General features: G+C 36.7%; 1 protein-coding gene and 1 long non-coding RNA gene across 2 annotated transcripts in view; one reads left to right on the top strand and one right to left on the bottom strand.

Annotated features, from left to right (window-relative positions):
- LOC134754183 (uncharacterized) overlaps positions 1-14,947 on the bottom strand; it is a 151,201-nt gene that overhangs the window by 34,445 nt on the left and 101,809 nt on the right. Inside the window, exons 8-9 of the mRNA XM_063690315.1 lie at positions 14,477-14,613; positions 5,310-5,358 (exon numbers count right to left, since the gene is read on the bottom strand). Coding sequence (XP_063546385.1) covers positions 5,310-5,358; positions 14,477-14,613 — 186 coding nt within the window. The remainder of the gene's footprint in view (positions 1-5,309; positions 5,359-14,476; positions 14,614-14,947) is intronic.
- The window catches only part of LOC134754514 (uncharacterized), a 50,513-nt gene continuing 48,881 nt past the window's right edge, over positions 13,316-14,947 (top strand). The window contains exon 1 of the long non-coding RNA XR_010128920.1: positions 13,316-13,612. This is a non-coding gene — a long non-coding RNA (uncharacterized LOC134754514). The remainder of the gene's footprint in view (positions 13,613-14,947) is intronic.

The raw sequence follows: 14,947 nt of genomic DNA, 5'->3' as shown, positions 1-14,947 counted from the left end.
GAAATTTCGCGCTAAGACCCTTTAGGCATGGAACCGTAAAATAAAGTACAAGAAAAAAAATAACTAAGCTCCTTCCATTGTTGAAAATAAAACTCATTTTCACACCACTGCTCGGAAATAAAAAACATCATAGAAGGGAAAGTTGAAGCAAAGAGGAAGAAGGTCTTCCCTTCTTCCTCTTTGAAAAACTCAACGTCGTGTGGTATCAGGCCGTCAAAGAAAAGGCAGAGGACCGCCAAACATGGAAATTACTCCACCGACAAGTCTTACTCTTTAATATATGATGATGATGATGCTCGTAAATGTGGCAATAGACGGTTTAAATTTTGACTAGAAAGTAGCGCTTAGTTTTACTTTCCACTCACTGATTGGTTGAAAGTCAATCAATATTAGCGCACCAAGTTTTTTCGGTCATTTATGGTGCTTTAAATAATTTTACAAATAAGAAAGGTTTGTTATTGGCCCAGAAACTCATCGTGTAAGGCGCTTTTAAGCGTTAATACAAAACTCCTTTGGCTAATTCTTTTTAATTGTAAAAATAAATAGGCGGGATGTTACGATGATGGTTTTGTAATTTGTTGAGTGGATACAATCATTAGTAGGTATACTTAGTTGTAAACACGAATAATTCAAGAAAAAATAGTGTTAATCATGTTTGCTTATGCCTACAGATATTAAAGCGTCTGCAGGGTTGGTTAATTAATAAATTTCCTCACAGGTCATGCAAAGCACTCGTTAATGATTCTTCCGAAAGTGCAATAGATAGACTCGTGTCTTCAAGGGCCTCGCCTGACATGTCGGCCCTTAAACTAATTGTCCATCTGTTTAGCTCAGTGCTCACTATTTGGCCGCTTCAACAATGTACCTACTATTAATTAATTTACATATTTCGTCGGGCTATACGTCAGCTCACTAAGATTTAGAAACGATCTGTTCATTAAGAAGCATGTACCTATTTCATTCCTCCCTCATTGTCACGACTCATGACATAAAACAGTATGGGCGTCCGGTAGCTGGTGCGGGTGCAAAAAGCGCGCGCCCGCACGCGGGTGCCATTGTCGGTATAATCTGCCGCACGCGTTCGCGCCAGTTAGCAACGCTCATAAAGTAAACGCTAAGCACGTAGAATTTTATACATTGACCCGCCATTAGGGATGATGACACATGTTGAATTTTATTATAACAAAATCTAGTAAAATAAATATAGCACAATCGGATTAAGACTAACCTCGAAATCTTTTCCAAAGATATGAAATTTGGTATGTATGTTTAATTAAAGGTCTCTTTTTCATGTCCACACTATTTGACATTTGGGGACCTCGAGGACCTAAAAGACTTATACTTTTCAAAATGACGTTTGATCCCCGTGGTCCCCGAAGCTCCAATTTTATGACACGCAAACAGGGATCCCTGAAATTGTCAAATTTCATTACTGTCACTATTGTTTAAACCGCATTTAAGACCTAAAATCTATTTTTGCTATCACATTTTTTAGTCCTTAACATTTTTCCTCCGTTTATTTTAGTAAATTTGTATTGCATAGCACTCGTGCACTAGTGTGGTATTTTCTATAAAAAGGGACCTTCTTGTCGATGGCGCTTACGCCATTATAAATGATGCTCCGATATAAATACAATGCCGCGCGACGCTGTGCGGCGTAAGCGCCATCGACAATAAGGTCCCTTTTCATAGAAAATGCCCCAATTATGGATTTACTGATGTCTATTTGAAAATCCAAATCCACTCAATAGTTTAGGCGCTAGACGTACAAGTATAATTTAATATTCGGCGTCCTCTCAAGGCGGCTGTATTAATTTTTCTTTAATAAAACAAATGTAAACAGGTTGTGAAGGGCAAGAGGAATCTACCGATACGTCATTTTTAAAAATCCGTCCAGTATCCTGAGCTACAGGTTGTACTTATTATCAGTATTTAAATAACCCTACTTTCTGTTTAAGTCACAATCGAGTAAAATGTTGATATTGGAGTATAACGTGGACAAATGTATAGACGAAAGTGGAATTCATATTCCTACAAGTTTCCTATTAAGGGAATATCCCCTGAAAGGATATAAGCGCTAAATCTGGATTCAGCTATTATTTTCTATAACAAGATGTATTTTTTCAACAAAGATATCTAGGACTTTTATGTGTAGAGTTTAATAAGCTTTAATGTTGCCTTACACCATATTTTCACAGAGAACGTAGATTTAGAGTAAAACGCAAATTTCTCCAGGGTGGTATACATTTTCCAAGATGGCTGCGATTCCTCGAGGTCCCCAAATGTCAAACAATGTGGACATGAAAAAGAGACCTTTAATTAACATACATACCAAATTTCATAACTTTGGAAGAGATTTCGAGGTTAGTCTTAATCCGATTGTGCTAATAGTAAATGAGCAATTTATCGCAATAATGTGGATATTAAAATAACATATGGAAATGATACAAAAATACCTACAGGACCTGAGTTTCAAAATTTAAGTTTTCCTTTAACTTCCAAAAAGGAAAAAGTAAGGGTACCATTCGATTCCTTACATTTTATCCAAAAAAAGATTGTATAGTAATAATTTACTTGTTTTGTCCATGGGTCCCATATAGACATTTGATCCTAAAAACAAATCTGATCGATTGATACCATTAATGAAAATGTGTCATTAAGCCTATTATAGTGATGGGATATAACTTGATGATACCGGCGGTTAATGACACTGTGCGAATGGGACAGCAATATAATTATGCGCGTGCGGTAGAGATAGGAACAGCCGGCTCTATTTACGAAATTCAGCGTGTTTAGCGTCCTTACTTTACTATTTTTCATTAAACCGCTTATGGTCCGAGAGCTGGTGGAAATTTGGAGTAGGTCCTTGAGGCAAGCTGAAAATTTACTTGATGCTTCTCCTATCTTACCCTACCTCAGCACTACAAGTCTGGCTGCAGGGTAGCGGGTCTAAACCAACCTATACATTTTTAAAGAATTTTTTTTTTGGTGCCCAAAAAAGGTTCTTGAGGCAATCTGTAATTTCTACAAGTGAAAATTGAATATCTAAATAGTCATAAAAAAATTATGCCAGACGATTTGGCCGGGTCTTTAACCTTGCCAAACGCGTGCAAAATATTTTTTTTTTAAATTCAAAAAAGGTTCTTGAGGCAATCTGTAATTTTTACAGGTTAAAGTTAAGAATCTAAATAGTCATAAAAAAAATAAGCCAGACGATTTGGTCGGGGCCTTCTACCTGCCAGACGATCTAGAAAGTTACGTATGGCACTTACTCGCACGCAAAATTAAGTTTGTTATCCTGTATAAATGTATGCTAATACAAAGTTATTTTTGTAGTGCAGTAAATTAAAGGTAAAAGGTACAAATTAGGATGTACGATGTGATTGTGATTATGAATATTTGTATATTTATGATAATTATGTACACTGAGTATTAGTAGGGATATAGTAAATGTAATATGACCGAATTTATAAGAATGTATTGTAATTTTAATAAATACATGTACAATTTAAATACAGAATAGTAATGTGTTGTAATTATTATAATGTGTGAATTTGTTATTTTATTATTAATGCTTGAATAATACAAATAATAATACAAATATGATGATGATGGTGATTGTTTCATGTACTCATAGGTTATTCAGTGTGTGGGGTAAAAGGGGGCGAGAATTTTATTATTTTTGCGCTACTACGCACGGTTTAGAAGCTAGAGCCATATATATATATTTATTTTTCGTTGTTTTTAAATTTCATAATTTTTGCGCTACGACGCACGGTTTAGCAGTTACAGCCCTATGTTTTTTTTTTTTTTTTATCATTGTGCTTTTTATATCACTTATGGGTTCCTTGAAAGGGAACGAAAATTTGATTGTTTTTGTGCTACGACGCACGGTTTTGGAGATACAGCCCTATAAAGTTGTTTTTTTTTTCTTTTTGGTAATTTTTTATATTAACTCCTAAAGCTTTCCTAAAGGGGAGGAAAATTTTGATTATTTTTGCGCTACGACGCACGGTTTAGCAGATACAGCCCTATAACGTTTTTTTGTTGTTTTTTATTATTATTGTGTTTTTTATTTATCACATGGGTTTTTTAAAGGGGAACGAAAATTTTATTTATTTTACGCTACGACGCACGGCTTAGGAGATACAGCCCTATAAAGATATTTCTTTTGTTTTTTTTTTTCAAATATAAATTAAGGATCATATCTAGAGGGGAACGAAAATTTTATTATTTTTGGCGACGCATGGTTTAGGAGATACAGCCCTATGAAGATTTTTTTTTTGTTTTTTTTTAAATATAAATTAAGGGTTACCTAGAGGGAAACGAAAATTTTATTATTTTTCGCTACGACGCATGGTTTAGGAGATACAGCCCTATAAATTTATTTTTCTTTTTTTTTCTTTTTTGATTTTCATTGTGTTCTTTATTATATTTCTTTGGGGTTTTTTAAAGGGGAACGAAAATTTGATTTATTTTACGCTACGACGCACGGCTTAGGAGATACAGCCCTATAAAGATATTTCTTTTGTTTTTTTTTTTTTTTCAAATATAAATTAAGGATCATATCTAGAGGGGAACGAAAATTTTATTATTTTTGGCGACGCATGGTTTAGAAGATACAGCCCTATGAAGATTAACCGGACAGCTAGCGGACGCCCTTATAAGTCCCCGGCATATGGATGGTATAGAAAGGATGTCAATCTCTTATGGCAGAATTGTTACAAAAGTGACCGCTTTCAGCTTTAAATAATAGTTCCTAATCTCTCCGGTGGCGCTAGTTTGGCTCTGGGACATGAGTATAAATAATATGAACCATATAAGGCAACAAATAACCCGACCAAATTACGTAGGTTGTTTTTGGTAGTATTTCGGTGTATGGTGGCGCCGCCTAATTACTGTTTTTTGATGGACACTTTTCATACATAGAGATTTGGCTCCTTTATACAGTCTCCATGCCCCGGCAAGCTCGGCCGACTTTCAGCTTCCCATACAAACGGAGTTAACGTTCTCATTTTAAAACTACGCGTTGGATTGTAATGAAACTTTGCACTTAGAATGGTATATCTAGGTCTGTACTTAGTTTATATGTATAGCTCCGAAACAAACGAAATAAAGCAAAAACAAGTTTTGTATGAAAAACTTAAATTCGCTTAAATACATAAACTAATTACAGAAATAAATATTCCTTATCCTATTGTAAGTACAAAGTTTCAGAGCAATCTAGCTACTCGTTTTAAAAATGAGAGCGTAACTACGTTTTGTATGAAGAACCGAGCATGCCGGGGACCCTTATTGCGAATACTTACCTAAGTCTGAAAGACTGACTTTTTCCAAAAACGGATCTGCGACTGGTAACTGTAACAAAAAAAGTGTGGTTAAGAGGGCGCGTAAACCCAGCAAATTAGAAAGGAATAAAAAATACGGCGCGCCGTGCGAAACTGGCGACGGAATATTACGGATTTGACGATCGTGCGAATCTTACCGTTTTTCCTCAATAACTATATTTACTCAATAATTATAATAGAAACGTATAATTTACGCATAGAACGGCAAGAAGTAGATATGCCCTGTGTTTCTCGATCATTTTTAAATGATGTAGGTATGTTTTTATTTTAATTTAATTAGGTATTCCGGCTATTAGTGCCCTAAAGTCTAATCTTGTGTTCATTGTTATAATAATACAACACAAAAAATAAAATTATTTTCAAATTTAAGGTAAACATTAAAAGTAATGATTTTGGTTAAAAGTAGTCACAATATTAATTAAATTATTAGATTGCACGATTGATACCGGAATTTGCTCTCACGACAACTTGTTTTTTTATTTCTTTGATTGATCGAGGCCAGTCACATTACGGCTATTCCCGATTTTGCAGCCACTCCTTTGGCCATATAAATATTTCGTAAAAAAATATTGGCTTTTGGTACAATTATTTGGTCCTAAGTCACATCTATACGACTGAATGGAAATTAATGAATGATTGGAAATGTTTCCTTCGTGAACATCATTGGGATTCGCCGGAACAGGTTCAATCGTCAATAAATCGTTGTATTTTTTTCAGTTGACTATTATAAACTTGTTGGTTACCTCTTTTGGCACGTTCCTCTTGGTCCTTTTCAGATCTAGAAGCAGTTTGTTTCATATATAGTTTTAAACCTAGATCGATCCTTTTTCGTTCTTGCGACAGACGACTGATATTAAAATTGATCCGCTGCCACTCTAACGGAACGTCCGTTAAAGTGGCTGCGGATAAATTTTAAAGTGGAAAGGAGTCTTATCAAAAATCGATTTAACTTGGCTAACGTCTTATTATTCTATATATACTACTAGTTTGTCTAGTTTTTTCTTGAAGAAAGTGTTTTACTATATCCTTTTTAATATGAGACTCGTAAAATAAAGGCAATTGGGAATAATCCGATAATTCCGAATAATATTCTGATTCATTTTGAAAAACTAATATGCTATAAAGAAATTCCCGCTTTAAATGACAGATAACGAAATCGTAGACGCAACGACACCAAAACTTTTCTTTTGTTTTAATAAAACTTTCAGCCAGTAAGACTTTAGGCCAAGCAATAAGAAAGTATAGAGGGAAATGCTAGGAACACAATTTTTAATTTCGTAGCTTTGTTTGGACTAGTTAGGAGATGAACATATCAAAAGTCCCCGACCGTAACCCTGGTGCTGAGGGGGAGAGGGGGGTTTGAAGGTAAAATTTTTCGGTTTTTCGATTATATCTCGGAAACTATGGGTCTGAGCGACATGGCCACTTATACAAAATGAAAAGTGATTTAATTTGTTACATGTTTTATTAGGTCAATTTTTATGATATCTTGCATAGTTTTTGAGATATCCGCTCTTGAAGGTTGATTTAGGGCTCTCATTTTTATCTTGATTATCTACATCAGTAAAGCTGCTAGGCCGGGTTTGGTAACGTTTTCGTATAAATCGGGGGTGCTGAATTCATTTATGGTATCAACATTGACACCTTTTCGAAGTAAAAACATATAGTAAACTAAACAAATAACTTTTTTTTAAACTCCTCTTCACGCTTAAACCGCTGAACCGATTTAGTTGAAATTTGGTAAATAGATGTAAAACATCTATTTACCAAACAAAACATTTATTAAACAAAACATTTATTTAGTCCCGAGACAGGAGTGTTAGTGTTAGTGTTTATCTTAAAAATCATACTTTGAAGGTGTGAAATTTGGTGTGAGGAGAATTCAGCTTCTTCGCCGAAGTTGAATTCCTGAGGTTAATACTGTTTAAATATAAGTTTGAAGTCATGTTTGGTATCATTATCAACTAAATCAAACATGTAGACCATCCCAAATATTATTTAAATAGGTTCAGCGGTTATTGATTCCCCATAGAAATTTCCACCCCACTTTTCACACCCTTAAAAGATGATTTTGGTTATAAAAACTATCCTATGTACTGCCCCGGGACTCAAACCATCTCTCTACCAAATTTCAACGAAATCGGATCGGCGGTTTAAGCGTAAAGAAGAGTTTTATAAAAAAACATTTTTTTTTTTTTACTTAGGAATGGTGTCAATGTTGATACCATAAATGAATTCAGCACCCCAGATTTATACGAAAACGATTCCAAACCCAGCCTAGCAGCTTCACTGATGTAGATAATCATGATAAAAATGAGAGCCCTAAATAAACCTTCAAGAGCGGATATCTCAAAAACTATACAAGATATCGAGAAACTTGACTGAATAAAACTTGTAACAAATTAAATCTCTTTTCATTATGTATAAGTGGCCAAGTGGCTCTGACGCATGGTTTCCGAGATATAATTGAAAAACCGAAAAATGTAACCTTGAAACCCCTCGCCCCCCAGCACCAGGGTTACGGCCGGGGACTTTTGATATGTTTACCTCCTAACTAGTCCTAACAAAGCTACGAAGTCAAAAATTGTGTTCCAAGCATTTCCCTCTATACCTTTTTTGGGCATTTATTTCCTGGCCTACTTTGAAAGCTGTCTCTTATTACTTCTGGGACAGCCTTGATTATTTTCTGGTCTAAAGAGGCCCACTGATTATCAGTCCGTCGGACGATATCAGCCTGTCAGTTAGAACAAAAATTTGACAGTTCCGAACAACTGACAGGCCGATATCGTCCGGCGGACTGGTCATCAGTGGGGGGCCCATAGGGCCGGTACAGACGGACTGCAACCCGATTGCAACTTGTATGTGAACTGCACGCCGAAGGCGACGTTGCAGTTGGCGTGCAGTCGGCGTGCAGTTCATATACAAATTGCAGTCGGGTCGGGTCGGGTTGGTTTGGATATTAGGAAGCCAAATACAAATACAATACAAATAATTTATTTAAAAAAAGTATTATATAGTGGTTGCTCTTAAAGACTAATAATTTTTGTTAGAGACCAGATGACAAGGCATTTGCCTGTACTAGGATTCCCTGTGTTACAGGCAGCGTAGGACAATATTAGTTACTGCTTAATTATTCACTTACATAATTATAAACTAAATAGTACTCAATAAAATACTTATCACCTAAAAAAATAAGTTGGACATTTTTAATCAAGTACCTACTATTTTTGCATCAGCAGAATAATAAACGAGGCCAAAGTCAATATTGCATAAATCATCTCCAAGTTTGTTTACATTTAATTCAGTGACAAATTGCGTGCGCGGGCATGTAAAATTACGTGGTTTACGATAAAGGGTTGTAGTGCAGCTCCGTGGTTGGTCGCTTTAGAGTTAGTAGTAACAAGTGCTAATGTCGTAGACTCTGATATAGAGAAGCTATCTAGGTCAGAGAATATGCTATTATTCATAGGTAGTTCAACGAATGAAACAAAAAAGTGCTATAAAAATATGTGAAAAGTTAGCGCTCCTAGGCGTCTTCAGAATCTATGGAGTTTATATACCTCTTTTCGGCAATTTGTCTAGCTGGGCATCCGGGGTCGCCTGTTTGGTGGTTGCATGGTTTCTTGTAGTGCGAGCATGTTGCACACTTTGGTGCTTCGTCCTTTTTTGTGCATTCCTTCAATGAGTGACCCGCTTCGCCGCAATGTCCGCATCTTAGACTCTATTTTGCAAGTCTTCGCAGCATGATTGTAGAGCTGACATTTTAAACAGCGCGTAACCAAGGTGAAATCCCTTACAGGGCACGATGACCAGTTCACATAAACTCTGTCGTTCGTAATTAAGGCCTTGCGTATCACTCCAGAAACTTCAATTATATAATTACAGGTCTCGGCGTCCTTTTTTCCGGATTTGTGACTTAGCTTAGTGGATGCCATAAATTTTTCGACCGACCATCAATCTTGTAATTTATCGGCTTAGTTTTGTTGGTAAATGCACTTCGGGACTTCAGGTTGCATGTCCGTGGGGACGCTGATTCTGTTTAGGTATTCAGGGTTTAGTACAAACGAATCACAACCGAAACCGGTGTGAAACTAACGCGGTGTTATACAGATAGCAATGGCAGTATACCTAGTGATGTGCCTAACCAATTTGACACCTTTCAACAGGGTCAAGTGGTGATTCACTCAGTCGGCGGGAGCCGAGTGGTTGAGACGACTTTCAATTCGGAAGTCGTGGGTTCGAAGGTTACGAAACGAAACTTATTTATGGAATATCATTATAATACGCAATTATATAAATACCACTTGATGGCCAAGCCATATGGATAAAAGGATGGTTAAGATTTCTGTAAAAAGGAAATTTGAATACTTATGTATTCACACATTATTAAGATTTAAAATTTATTTAGATTTCATAAATATGAGTATTGCATTACGTATGTTTTTTTTTACAAGCTTAGATTATTTTCTAAATTTAGCTATTTCGAATTAATGAATACAGAGAGACGTATATTTGTAGTTAGGCATATGACTTACTTTTGTCCTTTAGGTACACTTTCGGCGCATGATGGCGACGGCGCATAATGCCATCCATATAGGGAATGGCATGTAGCGTCGGTCATCTCATCTCAAATATCGTAGTCACTGTGCAATGTTATAGATTACGAGCCCCGATGCATATGTTTTCGTCTAGTCAGACCATTTTTTGAGGTTCTCGCGTTTGTACAAAAATAATGTTTAAGTTTGAAAATCACTAAAATGTAATGCTAATGCTAATGTAGTTTAATTTTATATGGTAATATTCTTCAATAACTAAATCCAAATACAAGAAATACCGTTTGTACTGAAAGAAAAAACTCGTTATTTGAGTTCTTATTTTTTATTTGACGGGTAGGAATATAACAGATGTGAAAAGGGCTATTACTAGGGCTACACGGCTCTACCAATGTACTGACAATTTTGTTTCGAGTCCATGCATGCACCAGTGCTATAGGAGAGGACAATAATATATGATTTGGAGAACGTTTTTGAAAAGTAATTTTTTTTAACAATAAGAGTCATGCAATTTTATAATACGATCAAAATAAACTAGATTAAACTTTACTATTACGGTTCCCATTACTGGGTCATTTTATCTTCATGTGTAAAATTTATTAGAATAATAAAATTGTTGTGTGGAACTAGACGAACTAATTTGCATCGGGGCTCGTATTTCAATTTGATTGTAATGATATTCAGAGAACATGGATGGAGTAACTTTTAGATATTTTCATTAGATTTCAGAACTTATTAATATGTTACGATTTGTACCATTGTACCGACTTTCACCATATTATTATGCTAGATTTAATGTTTAGTTTAGTTTTTACAAATTAAGATTTTTGTATTAAGAATTTTAAATGGTTAATGAAACTTAGGTTACTTATTAAAGAATATAACTTTATTGTGCGGTAAAGGGTACCGATAATGTTTCTGCAGACACATTGTCGCGTATAACTTTAACCAGTGACGACTTAAAAAAGATGAGCGTAAATTATATTTTCGGTTCTAAAGCAAACAAACGGAGCAAAAAAGTAATTCGCAGGTTGATAGGACTTCGGATGATAGGATTGATCACCCTAGAATCGTAGAAGTACTTAAACCTCCAGGCTATACCGAGTTACGATTTTTAAATGAGATCGAGTGAGAAAATATTAGTTGCAACTGTGACGAGCTATACAGGCTGGCTAAAAAATAAGAGCATTCCCGTTGCTAGGGAGGTTTTGGGATTATACTGAGCAACTTTTACTATGGGACCAACCACGAAATCGGGGAATTTTTTTTTACCGCCCCATAGAAAATGGACCAGCCAAAATGTATGACACACCCTACATATTTTTCGCGATTTCGGGGTTGGTTCCATAGAAAAAGTTGCTCAGAATAATCCCAAAACCTCCCTAGCAACAGGAATGCACTTATTTTTTTAGCCACCGTGTATAATAATTACGCATCTGATAAAAGGAAGAACTTTGTTTATGTTAGGCCAGTAACCCGATCGCATCGCGCGAGTTGCCTTTGCGAGGGAACTGAGGGAATTTTGTAATGATAAATAAGTCGACAGTTTATACATTTTTAGAAATAACGAACATGTGACTTTAGTTAAAGAGCTAGCTAGAATAATAAATAATATGTCGCATTGGGCCCGGACCCTTATTGCGCATATTAATAGGCACCGTAAGAATTGACAGCCGCGATACGTAGCGCGTGATATTGATATTCGACAGCGTTATTTTTGACCAGGATTAAAATGATGTGGCAGAGTTCGTTAAAGGAACATCGGTTCCTAACCATCGGGTCATAACGACCACTGGTAATTTTCCGTTTGATAGGTTATTTTTAGATATAGTGGGCCTTTAGTGATTAGTTGTACAAAAATCTGACCCAAATGTTATAAGGGTCAAGGATAAAGAAGTGTCGGTTCATAAAAACCGTACAAAGTTGTATTTACCCCAAATGTTTTTTTGTGTAATAAAAAAAAAGAAAATAGCAATTTTCTTTTTTTTAACCGACTTCAAGATTTCAAAGGAGGAGGTTCTTAATTCGGTGTTTTTTTTTTTTTTTTTTTTAATGTTTGTTACTCCATAACTCCGTCATTTCTGGACCGATTTTGAAAATTCTTTTTTTGATTGTATGTATATACATACAGATTGGTCCCGTTTTTATCAAAAAGCAGTTCTGATGATGGGATCCATGAGGAATCGAGAGAACTCCTCAAATGTTAAAGGCATAATATAGTGATTTTAGTATTTTCATCAACAAATCAAGCACTTACATTTAAAAAAGTGACATTTGATGAAGTGGAACTGCTGATGATGATCAGAACGGAACTCTTCAATGACGCATAGTTAACGTTTGGCGATTTGTCCTCTTCGTTATGTTTGTTAAGCAAGTTAGGTTTTCAAGAAACATTTTTGTCAAGCTCGAGTTCTGATGATGGGATCCATGAGGAATCGAGGGAACTCCTCAAATGAGAAAGGCATACATATAGTGATTTTTGTATTTTTATAAACAAATCCAGCACTTCCATTTTAAAAAGTGACATTTGATGAAGTGAAACTGCTGATGATGATCAGAACGGAACTCTTCAATGACGCATAGTTCACGTTTGGCGATTTGTCTTCTTCGTTATGTTTGTTAAGCAAGTTAGGTTTTTAAGACATATTTTTGTCAAGCTCGAGTTCTGATGATGAGACCCACGAGGAATCGAGGGAACTCCTCAAATGTGAAAGGCATACATGTAGTGATTTTTGTATTTTCATCAACAAATCCAGCATTTACATTTAAATAATTTTTAAGAAAAAAAAACCGACTTCAATGGGGGATGCCGCTGAAAGCATTCCTAGATTCTAGACAATGAAATGAAAAAGACAGCATCTTTTGCCTAATTATGTAGAAAAGGAGGTAAACCGACCCACTTTTCTAGTAGCATTTCGTTTTTGTAAGGGTCGCAGTTCTAACCTAACCTAACCTACTTTTCTGATAGCAGTTCTGTTCTGTGAGAATCGTATTTCAAAACCCACCCACCCACCTAACCCACTTTTCTAGTAGCATCATCAGCAGTTCCACTTCATCAAATGTCACTTTTTTAAATGAAAATGCTGTATTTGTTGATGAAAATACAAAAATCACTATATGTATGCCTTTCACATTTGAGGAGTTCCCTCGGTTCCTCGTGGGTCTCATCATCAGAACTCGAGCTTGACAAAAATATGTCTTAAAAACTTAAGTTGCTTAACAAACATAAAGAAGAGGACAAATCGCAAAACGTAAAATATGCGTCATTAAAGAGTTCCATTCTGATCATCATCAGCAGTTCCACTTCATCAAATGTCACTTTTGAAAATGGAAGTGCTGGATTTGTTTATAAAATTACTAAAATCACTATATGTATGCCTTTCACATTTGAGGAGTTCCCTCGATTCCTCATGGATCCCATCATCAGAACTCGAGCCTGACAAAAATGTTTCTTGAAAACCTAACTTGCTTAACTAACATAACGAAGAGGACAAATCGCCAAACGTGAACTATGCGTCATTGAAGAGTTCCGTTCTGATCATCATCAGCAGTTCCACTTCATCAAATGTCACTTTTTTAAATGTAAGTGCTTGATTTGTTGATGAAAATACTAAAATCACTATATGTATGCCTTTAAAATTTGAGGAGTTCCCTCGATTCCTCATGGATCCCATCATCAGAACTGCTTTTTGACGAAAACGGGACCAATCTGTATGTATATACTTACAATCAAAAAAAGAATTATCAAAATCGGTCCAGAAATGACGGAGTTATGGAGTACCAAACATTAAAAAAAAAAAAAAAAAACAACCGAATTGAGAACCTCCTCCTTTGAAATCTTGAAGTCGGTTAAAAAGTGGGTCGATTTACCTCCTTTTCTACATAATTAGGCAAAATATGCTGTCTTTTTCATTTCATTGTCTGTAATCTAAGAATGCTTTCAGCGGCATCCCCCATTGAAGTCGGTTTTTTTTTCTTAAAAATTATTTCTTTTTTTTATGGGGCGTGTGGTGTAGTATGTAACTAGTATGTAAGCAATGCATATATAAACGTGTATCTCGCCCAATTAGAGCAAAATCAATCATAATTTTCATCGAAGCTGTTGTTTGATTAACGCCGTCCGCACACGTTCGAGGCGCGGTGGCAAGTGGGGGCATTGCCGAGCGACACGCTGCGCTTCTTGGCCTCCTGCGATGCTACACGTCCCAATGTTGTCCTGTAGAAGAAGGCAGTAAAGACTCACCCCTCTGGAGTCTCGAAAGAGTATAGCCGCGTGGTGCGGGTCGATGATCGAGGAAGGCGTCTGAGGCGCGGTGGCGAGTGGTTACATTGCCGAGCGACGCTCTTCGCTTCTCGGCCTCCTGCAATGCTACGTCCCAAGGTTGTAGGAGAAGGAAGTAAAGACTCACCCCTCTGGAGTCTCGAAAGAGTATAGCCGCGTGGTGCGGGTCGAGGATCGAGGAAGGCGTCTGAGGCGCGGTGGCGAGTGGTTACATTGCCGAGCGACGCTCTTCGCTTCTCGGCCTCCTGCAATGCTACGTCCCAAGGTTGTAGGAGAAGGAAGTAAAGACTCACCCCTCTGGAATCTCGGAACAGTATAGCCGCGTGGTGCGGGTCTAAGAAGGCGTCTGAGGCGCGGTGGCGAGTGGTTACATTGCCGAGCGACGCTCTTCGCTTCTCGGCCTCCTGTGATGCCGCGCGTCGCAAATGTCCTGTTATAACGAAATACATTAATTACAATGTGTCCCACCTTTAGTTACACAATTGAAAGTATTAAAAATAATAAAAAAGGATTCCTTAGTTAACGGTTCTTTAAATAGTGTTATGGTCTTGGGTCATACAGAAACAAATCCTCACGACCTCATGGGTTTTTGCCACGGCTCGTGGGAGCTTGGGGTCCGCTTGGCAACTAATCCCAAGACTTGGCGTAGGCTCTAGTATTTACGAAAGCGGCTGCCATCTGACCTTTCAACCCGGAGGGGAAACTAGACCTTATTGGGCTTAGACCCGTTTCCTCGCGATGTTTTCCTTCACCGAAAAGCGACT

Source organism: Cydia strobilella, chromosome Z (genome assembly GCF_947568885.1).
Source record: "Cydia strobilella chromosome Z, ilCydStro3.1, whole genome shotgun sequence".
NCBI lineage: Eukaryota > Metazoa > Arthropoda > Insecta > Lepidoptera > Tortricidae > Cydia > Cydia strobilella.
Note: the sequence above shows the minus strand (reverse complement) of the source record. Positions and strands in the feature narration are given on the sequence as shown.